Source organism: Mus caroli, chromosome 6 (genome assembly GCF_900094665.2).
Source record: "Mus caroli chromosome 6, CAROLI_EIJ_v1.1, whole genome shotgun sequence".
NCBI classification, from domain to species: Eukaryota; Metazoa; Chordata; class Mammalia; order Rodentia; family Muridae; genus Mus; species Mus caroli.
In genome coordinates this window covers 140,206,810-140,217,325 of record NC_034575.1, presented here as the reverse complement: position 1 = coordinate 140,217,325, position 10,516 = coordinate 140,206,810, and the positions used below count along the sequence as shown (strand labels likewise).

Here is a 10,516-nt window from a genome sequence, read left to right as displayed (position 1 = left end):
GTCATATGTTCTGTGGCAGTGAGCCCCTGCCTCCCTGTAACATGTCATATGTTCTGTGGCAGTGAGCCCTGCCTCCCTGTAACATGTCATATGTTGTGTGGCAGTTGAGTACCTGTTGAATACTCTGCTGGTAGTGCTGGAGAACACTGGAAAGGCAGATGCCTACAGTGGGACAGCCCTAGACCCCTGACTGCCTTCATGTAGGAAAAGTCAGTTTGTCTTTGAGGTGATCCTCACGGCCAGTCTGTTGAAGGTTATGAACGAAGCCTTTTCCCCTTGGCTCTGGTGTTCAACTGTCTATAGTGATTGTGGGAAGGCATTCAGGAAGATAGGAATTTCAGACTGAAGTTCATACAAGCCCATTCATCCTGGTTATGAGTCACCGAATAATCCAGGGTGGAGTCAAGTTTCTCATTAGGAAATAGATGGCAGTCTCTGCTTACAGCATTCAGCTCCCTGGAGGCCCTGCGGCCTTGACCATCCTGTGTCTTATTACCTGTCACACACTCAAGAGCTCAGAAGTATTGAAGTAAGCAGTGACCTGCCGGTGATAAAATGGTACTTGCTTTCCAACTGATGCCTCAGTAGTCAAAGGAAGGAAGAAGGTGAAAATTTCTTTAAAGGTCCAGGAGACTTCTATGAAGACTGTTTTCAGATTTAGTCTAAAATATAAGAAACTACTTCATCATGAAACAGTCTCCTCAAAGTGAGACAGATAGCTTCTGAAGCAGTGGTTGTCAACACATTGCTTGAGACTCCTTGGGTGGGTCCACTATAGTCACGGGCCCTTAAGTGGCAGAGGGAGTAGAGAGGTCAGTTTGTTGAGAGAAGACTGAGCTCACAGTTGACAGCTCTGAAGGTGGACGGGGCCAGGAGCCATGGAGTGTGAACAGCCTCTAGAAAGTTTTAAGGCCACAGAGACTAGGGCTTCCAGAAGCACCCAGCCTGCCATCACCTTCATGTTGACGTTAAGATTTTTTTTGGACTCGGAAGCGGAGTCTGAGTAACTTCTCTCTCGTGTGTCTGCAGGTGTCGCCGCGTGTTAATAGCACAGCATTTTGATGAAGTGTGGAACGCAGATGCCTGTAACAAAATGTGTGACAACTGCTGTAAAGATGTTTGTAAGCTTGCTTGTTGTTTTAGACTCTTGAGAGGCTAAATGCAGTGAGGACTTCCTGTGGGAAGGTTAGACCCTCCAAACAGATGGAAAAGACAAACTGATCAGAATTTTCCAGATTCAAAAGTGATACAAATCATTGAAAACCAAAGTAGGTCAAATGTGTATGTCACATTTTATATTGCTAAACTGGGGGGCAGCACATTTTAAAGAAGTTAGACATCCTCTAAATAGAAGTACTGTTACATAAGGAAAGACAATCTCTAGTACTTTATAGTCTTTGTTCTTGGTCAGTGGCTTTTCACAGTACAGGAACCCGTCCTGGGGCTGTGTTCTGGGAAGCTGGGCTGACGAGGGTTGTGATGCTTCAGTCTCTGGACTTTTAACTTGACAGCTACGATGCTGCTTTACTAGTTCAAAGTCTGTCTTACAGAGACCAAGCTGGCGTGAATCCAATGTGCAAGTCAGGATGCTAAGTCTAGTGTTTGGGGACATGTACTTAGAATGCTCTCTAGAGCCCAGACTGGCTTTCATAGTATGTGTGATGAGCAGAATCAGATAAGAAAGGGAAGGGCACTTTTTCCTGCAGTGCTTACCTCCCAGTGACATCTGGCAGATACCCGTTACCAGCACACACTTCATTCTTTGATAGTCAAATCATTTTCTTTACATTACCACAATCCCTATGTATACTTTAGGGACAGGATTTGATCTGGTGATAAAGCCTTGAACACCCTGGTCTTAATTCTGAGCACATTAAAAAAAAGTATGTGAGCTGGGCGTGGTGGCGCACACCTTTGATCCCAGCACTCAGGAGGCAGAGGCAGACGGATTTCTGAGTTCGAGGCCAGCCTGGTCTACAAAGTGAGCTCCAGGACAGCCAGAGCTATAAAGAGAAACTCTGTCTTAAAAAAAACCAAAAAAAAAAAAAAAAAAAAAGTATGTGTAAGGGGCCCGGCCATAGTGCTAACTGAGCCAGTTTAACCAGAGGTGGCTTCCTGCCCTCACCTTTGGATCCCAGTTGCCCATCATGTCTCCTTGCAGCATTTGAGAAAAAGAATGTGACACAGCACTGCCGGGACCTGATAAAGATTCTGAAGCAGGCTGAACGCCTGAATGAAAAGCTGACCCCGCTGAAGCTGATTGATGCTTGGATGGGAAAGGGAGCAGCCAAGTTGAGAGTGGCTGGCGTTGTTGCCCCGGCCCTTCCCCGGGAAGACCTGGAGAGAATCATCGCCCATGCCCTCCTGCAGCAGTATCTCAAGTACACAGCCCGTTTGTCTTCTGTCCTCCTGTTTCTCCCACTGGACTGGGGCAGAGTGAACTGCCTTGCAGTTATCTGTTGTGAAGCATTATAGGAAACAGTTTACCCAAGTCTTAGACCTTGATCACAAAGTCAAAAACTTTAAAACAGAACCAAAAAACCCACTATTTCCTTTAAGGATTGTGTCTGTGCTGATCTAGTGTGTTTTTTATATTGATGTTTTAAATGTTTTCTGTGACTCCTTCAAGTTTCTGTGGCTCTTTTTTTCCAGAGAAGACTACAGCTTCACGGCTTACGCCACCATCTCCTATCTGAAGGTGGGACCCAGAGCTTGTCTTCTCAGCAACGAAGCCCATGCTGTCACTATGCAAGTGAAGAAGTCAGCACAGAGCAGTGTTAGGGTAACTGGCTACTCATTTTCAGTGTGTGCCTGCTTTTCTGTAGTTCTTTACTAGGTTTGGTTAGACACAAATGATGTCAGTTTTCTTCCTATGTTTGATATTGGACAGATAAGAGTGTAGGACTTTAGACTGGCCCAGTGTAGAGTAGGGGGTAGGGGAGGCTGTAACCACTTGGAATATGAAGACTGCAGGTTAAAGTCTTCATCCCACGAGATCCTTCCCTCATAATACTGGGTGGGATCTGTTCTGGTTAAGTCTCTGCTGGAGTCTATTACTATGGTTTAGGAATATAAGCCCTTTCTGTGACCCTGACAACCGGAGCTCCATTCCTGAGGCCGATTGCTGCCCTCTAGCGAAGGAGGATCGAATTCTGTGAACTGTCTTCTGACATCTATGGTAAAAATGTCAAAACAAAGTCTGCTTTCCAGAGGTGGCAAGCCCCTTAACTGAGTGCTGTGGCAGCCTCTGGGAACTGCTGTCCTCTTCAGAGTGCCTACTATGCTGGCATGGACTCACCCTTTACCACATCCTCTTTTACTAAAGACAATTGCCCATATTTGAGTAGACATATGTAGATAGGAAAGGGCTGATGATTCTGAAGGGGTATTCTGAGACTTCTGAGCTCATGAGAAAACTGAGCGGCTGGAGTTTGCAGGGTACCGATTTGTCATTCTGTTGCAGGGTGCATCATCTGAAGCTTGTCAGTTGGAACAAGTGGATTCGAAGGGGGAAGAAAAAAGCTCAGGTAACTTCCAGAAGTCTAAAAACAGGCTTCAGCCATCTGGCTCTAAGAACGCAGGCGCTAAGAAAAGAAAACTTGATGATGCTTGAGTGTTACTTAATATTGTACAATGTAACTGTTTCTGTATGTTCATGTCTGGGTCATTTTTATAATCTGCTATAATTTTTGAAACAACTTCATATTTTATACATATAAAGCTGTATTTTCAGAGCTTACCTTATACAATAATGAAAAATACAACTTTTATGTAAAGTTGTCTAAATGTAATATATCTCACATTAAGTCCACATAACTTTTGTAAGCCCGTCCGTTCGCCTTGCTGTAACTAGCTGTGATCTTGTGATGATGTAACCCTCCTTTAAAGCAGTGCTATGCTGACCTGGGCTCACCTTTCCAAATGGGTCACATTTTAAGCTGAGCAATGTAGATGACTTCTGGTGAGAAAAGCTGCTGTTATAATTCAGATAAAACAGCCATCAGTACCAAGTGTATCAGCAGCAAGAACGGTCTGCATATTCTAAGTAAATCAAGACAGCAGGCCTCCCGAAACCCCAGCCTTACTCTGATGTTCAGGCAAACAAAGGATCTGGTGTATTTGTATGAGTCAAGGTTTATTGTCAACTCTAAAGGAGGAGTGTTCATCTGCAAATGAATCATTAAATGAATTCATCCCAAGAATTTTCTTTATTTCTTTCCAATCTCCAGTCTGGTGTCTCCATTCTCTACTTGAGTGCCCATGCACTCCATGTGGTTACCTTTCCCCATGTACTTTCTTTTCTCCTTATTTTGTACTTTGTATTCCTGAGGAGATTTCAATTTCAATCAAAATAATCCTCTATGTCGATATTTGGATCGAGGAGCTCCTCCCCATATGATGAAAGGTCCATTTGGTTTAAGATTAAATTTTCAAATGTTTCCTCTAAGTCTGTTTCACCAATTAAGACGGCTCCCACCATGCGTCCATTCTGCATGACGACTTTGACATACTCTTGTCCTCTGGTGCACCTCAGCATCAACTCATGGTCTGCGCCCAGGCCTTGTGCATTGTATTTTCCCAGCAATACAACCTGCAGCACAATGAAAAGTTATTTTTCTGAGCAGCTCCCTCCAACTACCCCAAATAACATAATGTCCAAATTATCTAGGTTAATTTAGACAGAAAAAACTACAGTTATATAGTGGGAGGGGTCCAATGAAAGCATTTAAATGACATGAATATACTCTGTAGATAATACTGCCACATAGCCTACAGTCATATTAAATGTCAGTGACTATATTCATTATTAATATTTTAACATAAAAAGTAGAAAATGTATGAGGATAAAGTCTTTATGAATGATAGATCTGTATCATGAACGAGCACACACAAAATGAACCCACATTTTCCTGGAATCATGGCTTAAACATTTAATAAAGAATTGAGATTTGTTGGCACGTCTGGAAAGAGGAGACCTAGCTTAGAATGAAGAGAACTGAAAAAGGTAAATATCTGTCAGAGCGCTTGGCTCCTTAATGATGTGTGTGTGTACATGTGTGTATGTGTATACATGTGTGCTTGTGCCATGGGTGTGTAGGTGCCCAGGGAGGTTAGAAGAGGATGTTAGATGCTCTGGAGTTAGGTGGCTATGCACTCTTTAAAGTGGGAACAGGGATCTGAACTCAGGTCCTCTCAAGATTAGCAATAATCACTGAGCCATCTTTCCAGTTCCTGAAATGTCACTTTTGACATCACTAAAACGATAACTATTTGAAAAAAGAGCCATAGTTGCCATACTTCAAGCCAAAAGGATGTCCATTCCCTTGACCATCTTACCTTATAGTTAAAAAACTTTGTGACATGAGCAAACAGTTCAAAGCTGAAATCCATGTCAATAGGATGTCCCATGCTAGCTGCGGCCATGCACTTGGCTGCATAGCACCCCATCTGCCGGGCCTGTGTCCACAATCTCATCTGAAATGGTAGGAAATGGTATCTGGTTATCATCTGAATGTGAATGTGTGCACGCAGGGCATAGGGCATGTTCGTGAGCAGGAATCTGGGCACATGCATGCCATGGTGCACGAATGAATGTCAGTAGATGCCTTGAGTCTTGACTTCCACTCAGTTTGAGGTGGGGTCTATGTTGTTGTTTTTCCATTGAGTACTCTGGCTTAGCTAGGGACTGGCTCACTAGGGACTCCCACCTCACAGTGTGGTGCTGGTTATAGTAGCTTGTGCTGAATCCAGCTTTTACATGTGTTGAGGGAACTCAAAGCTCTGGTCTCATACTTCTGTGACAAGAGCTTTTATATCCACTTTAACTACTTCCTCTGCACTAAAGTTTCAATCTTATAAATTCCCTTAAGTGTACTTCCAGTGAGTTTAATCCAGCCAGTGTTATCTTTAATGGTCACAAGTCAAGATGGTATTTGTTAATTCTAAGTGTGTCAAACATGAAAGGATAATACCCAGATGTATACTTGAATATAATTTCAACTAATATGGTGAAGCATTTTAGGTGTTATGAGGTGGAACAAAATGTCCTCAGTCCCTGCTCCCAAGTCTATCCTGTACTCAGGCTTTTGCTCCTTAGAGACAGTGACAGCCTCTGAGCTGACTCTGGTCAGACAGACTCAGGTGGACGTTAGTGCCTAACTTCTTTATGGCAGTGCTTGTCTCTCCTTTGTTTTGTTTTCATTACATTTTACAGAGGTGTTTTTACTCTCCTGATTTAAGACAGAAATAGTAGGAGTGGGAGGACAGGAGAGTAAACTACTAATAAAGCGTTTCCATATTTAACTTTTCTCAGCTTCAGGTTCTTCACCTGAAATAAACACTACCTCTGCTCCGGGGTGATTGGGAGGACAGGCTGGCTTTAAACGATGAGTTCCCTCTGTCTGTCTACCCTCTGTGTGGAGGGTGTTCCTAGTGCAGACCTCCTGTACACATCCCAGCTGCGGGCATGAGCTCTGGGTGTGTCCAGAAGAGTGCTCACTTTTACTCAGGCTCTGCTATAGAGCAGACAGAGCACAGCACAGCTGGCAGGACCTCAGAAGAGCCTGCAGAGCCACAGCACTGGAACTACCTAGTGGGCCTGTGTGACCTCTGACACCGCGGCCGGATACCGTCTCCAGAACTCACACTGGAGAGCTGAGGGACCAACTTTTGAAAGGATCACAAATATTTAACTAAGTTCAAAGCTTTGTGCCAGGCTACATTCATCGCTATCCTGGATACAAGCCTGTTGGCTATGGGCTGGACACATCTGACAGAGTTCACTGAGCCTGCAACTCCTTTAGTCTGCATTGTGCGATGTAAAGCAAATTGGGATGTGAAACCAGGAGATTCAGAATAAGGGGTGTCTTTATTTTGAGCTGTCTCCCTCCCCTCCCCCCCCCCCCCCCCCCCCGTATCAAATTATAAAGATATAATTGCTCTGCAGGGGTTAAGCAAAAGAGAAATGTTAACGCCCACAACTTTATAAATTAAAAACATTTCAGTCTACTGTAATACAGTGTGACTTTAACGTGGGATTCTGCTACTCATCAGAAATTGGCTCCAGTGGCTTCCAGTTTAAAGTAGAAAAGCTGCAACAGACAGCTGGACTCATCGGTAGCCAGTGCTGTATTTCTCATGGACTAACAGACACACAGTTACGCGTGCAGGCTCACCTGCTGCCAGACTGGACTCGGCTGCCAGCACGCAGTGCAGATGTCTCCAGCAGCATAGATATCAGGAAGTGACGTGCGCATCTGGTCATCCACTCTCAGGCCGCCATCTTCTCCTAGAGCAAACTGAGCAGCTTTTCATTAGCGTAAGGATGACAAAGTCAGAGCGTGACTTTTCACTCTAGTGAGCAAGTCGGGCCTGTACGTGCTAACGGATGCCAAGCTCTGTCAGAAAGGGAAAGGAGCTGCGGAGTGCACATGCCTGGCCAGACTGTCCAGGGATCCAGTTCCTACTGAACAGATCCAAATGTCCCAGAATTTCAACCTCAGAAATACCCAACAGTCAATGTTTACCTCAGCCCTAATCAGAAGAACATTCTTTAAGACTTGAAAAGCTAAATGCTAATATAACAGTCTGTAAGCTTTACTCTTGAGAACTCTTACAGGTTAGTCTGTCACCAACAAAGTGGAAGCTATGGCTCCAGATGGTCTTAAGCGGGATGTTAACTGCTGGATGCTAAGTAGAAGAGAATACTGTAAATCATGTGTTGCTGCCATCTTAGGTTACAGCTAATACTAAAATGATGGCTGTTTGAAACGTAGACACAATAAAGATCAGGACTATAAGAAATAGGCAAGTGGAAAGAATTCACCTTACATTGTTTCTATGAAGAAAAGGGTGCACGTTTGGGGTGACTCCTGTAGCGCTGACAAGGAAATCACAGCCGTATATTTTCCCATTGGTCAGTTCCACATACACAGGCCACATTTCTTTAAAGAAAAGAAAAACATTCTCAGTGTCATCTCTAGCAGTTATCCACAGTGTCATGTGAATGTAACAGGAACGGCGAGAAGGCAGACGGCTTCAGAAGGAAGGCCACTTTATTTTCTGAAGGTCCATTGGCCGAGACAACTGAGCGCAATGGCAGTCTTGTACCTGGCAGCTTCAAGAGCGCGGTACTCTAAAGGAGACTAAGTACTGTCCTGTGGTCGGGCAGACACGATCACTTTCTAAACTACCTGTGAAACAGTTTGATTAACACTTCATGTCACTCGGTGCTTAATCCTCTTGTTTTCTTTTTCTTCCTTTATCAATGATTTATTTTATGATGTGAATACACAGTCGCTCTCTTCAGACACACCAGACGAGAGCATCAGATCCCATTACAGATGGTTATGAGCCACCGTGTGGTTCCTGGAAGTTGAACTCAGAACCTCTGGAAGAGCAGTCTCTTAACTGCTGAGCTACCTCTCCAGCCCCCTACTTTTTCTTGTTGATGTTTTTCCTCACTGTTCAGTCTCTCTGTGAACTCTACCATCCCCTTTTCTACAAAAAGCTGGAAGACAACAGGACATGAGTTGCCTGACGGCAGTGTTGATTATTCACAGGACAGTGTGTGGAGGATTCCACATCTCACAAGTGGTATAGAGTAAGTCTGGGGATCTGCACTTAGTCCCAAACACACAGACTTTGTAGTGAAGAAGGCATGATACTTATGAGAGCTAGTTTGTTTTGATCTGTGAAATACTGACTGACTGGGTTGGGTCATGATGGTCCAAATCCTGTCAAGGGTTTGACAAGTAAAATGGAAAATTGCATGACATGGAATTAGTGAAATGAGGGCCTGTAGTTAGGCCAAATTTTATATGAAAACGTGCAGTTTAAAATATAGCAAGACTAACTTAAGTAATAATTTTCCTTTTACCTTTATCAGCTGTAACTGACTTATGGTGATCCTTTGGAAAAGCCAAGGACTTTTTCTTCATAATCTTAAATTCCTCTTCAAGGTAGATTTTCTTTACTTCACATCTGGTTTCAATGTGAATACTGTGAGAAAACTGGAAGCAAAATAACTACTGGTCAGCAGGCTTCAGACAGTGCCTGTGTAGACAGTGACAAGCAGAGCTTCCCAGGAAGCCTCTCAGGCTGAGGGCAACAGGGGTGAGCAGGAGCCACCCACCTAGCACCGGAAAGGCCAAGCGAATGGCAAGTGAAGGGGGCCTGGAAATGACATCTGCAGAGACACAGTGTGGCCCCCCTGGCCGTGCAGCAGGCAGCAGTGTTTGCTGAAGGACTCTTAAAACCTTCAGTAGATGTTAAAGTGCGATCTTAGGAGACCCAAGAATCCAGGAGCAGTGATTTCATGTCATTCCTATCCCCAATTAGATATCATTTAGCCAGCTCCCCTCCCACCCACTTAAACCTGAAAGTTTCAAAATAAATAGACATATTTGTATTCCTGCAATATCTGAATGATGGCTTTTTTTTGTAACCTAAAACATTAAAGTGTATGTCAAGATAAGTGATAGCAAGTCATCTGCTTATTCAGTTAGAAATATGAAGTACATGTTTGCCTCCACCTAACAACCCTTGTAAGAGCAGTGTGAGCATCTAAGTGACTTTAGCAGAAGACAGAGAACTGCGGTTATCCCTGTATCTGTATGCAGGTGTCTCCAGATGAACAGCTGTCTTAGACAGTTTTCATATTTGCTGTTTTGGGTGGCCAACTGCGACAGTGGCTTTGAAGACCTTTCCTTCATGGTATGCTTTACGTCAAGTGACCCAGAAATTTGGTGTTTGGACAGGTTTCGTTGGTTTATGGAAACCTACCTCTTCAGTTCCTTTCAAAGCCAAGCCTCCGTGCCAGTCTGGTCCAAGGGCACTGCCCACATAATCAGCTTTAGATTTGGTTCTGGTTTCCTTCTTTGCTTCTAAAAAATGAATACAGATGATTTGAAAACTGCTGGGTAAAGAATCTCTGAAGCCTTTGTGCAGTGTCTTGATTCTCACATGCAGGCACGCAGCACGGCAGCACTGTTGCATGCAGGCACGCAGCACGGTGGCACTGTCACTCTATTAGCAGTTTTCTTCATTGAGTGCCCTAGGACACAGCCGCTGAGTGGGTAACCGTGCACCTACACATTGTCTGTAAGCACCCAGTATGTCTTCTCAGTCTACTTGCTAATTTAATGAGTACACAAATTAGCTATTAGATTTTGAATTCTGTCAATTTGTATTGTCTCCAAAATTTAGAAAATTCATTTTGAATTTTATAAGCCAAAAATTTCTTGGAAGATTATTAAAATTAAACTACTGAGTATTGTTCTCAGTGGATTTTGTAGAAAATAGTCATGGACACTGCTCAATTGCAGCAACTGTTTTGCAAATGGGCCAATTATTTAAAATTCCCATATATATACTGCCAGGCTATTTTCTATTTTTAATTAACTTAAAAGAAAGTTGTGCCGGGCGGTGGTGGCGCACGCCTTTAATCCCAGCACTCGGGAGGCAGAGGCAGGTGGATTTCTGAGTTCGAGGCCAGCCTGGTCTACAAAGTGAGTTC

At 43.8% G+C, this 10,516-nt stretch overlaps 2 protein-coding genes across 5 annotated transcripts in view; one reads left to right on the top strand and one right to left on the bottom strand.

The window, feature by feature from the left end:
- The window catches only part of Recql (RecQ like helicase), a 34,177-nt gene that overhangs the window by 18,031 nt on the left and 5,630 nt on the right, over nt 1–10,516 (top strand). For 3 of the 4 annotated variants that reach the window (XM_029478613.1, XM_021164542.2, XM_021164541.2), the window contains exons 12-15: nt 1,030–1,121; nt 2,162–2,381; nt 2,653–2,782; nt 3,464–4,196. In XM_029478613.1, coding sequence (XP_029334473.1) covers nt 1,030–1,121; nt 2,162–2,381; nt 2,653–2,782; nt 3,464–3,613 — 592 coding nt within the window. In that variant the 3' untranslated portion in view covers nt 3,614–4,196. Of the gene's footprint in view, nt 1–1,029; nt 1,122–2,161; nt 2,382–2,652; nt 2,783–3,463; nt 4,197–10,516 lie in introns of those variants that run through there. The other variant, XM_029478614.1, reaches the window with a different exon arrangement.
- The window catches only part of Pyroxd1 (pyridine nucleotide-disulphide oxidoreductase domain 1), a 16,591-nt gene continuing 10,264 nt past the window's right edge, over nt 4,190–10,516 (bottom strand). The window contains exons 7-12 of the mRNA XM_021164545.1: nt 9,784–9,884; nt 8,879–9,011; nt 7,831–7,943; nt 7,176–7,298; nt 5,338–5,475; nt 4,190–4,591 (exon numbers count right to left, since the gene is read on the bottom strand). Coding sequence (XP_021020204.1) covers nt 4,343–4,591; nt 5,338–5,475; nt 7,176–7,298; nt 7,831–7,943; nt 8,879–9,011; nt 9,784–9,884 — 857 coding nt within the window. The 3' untranslated portion in view covers nt 4,190–4,342. The remainder of the gene's footprint in view (nt 4,592–5,337; nt 5,476–7,175; nt 7,299–7,830; nt 7,944–8,878; nt 9,012–9,783; nt 9,885–10,516) is intronic.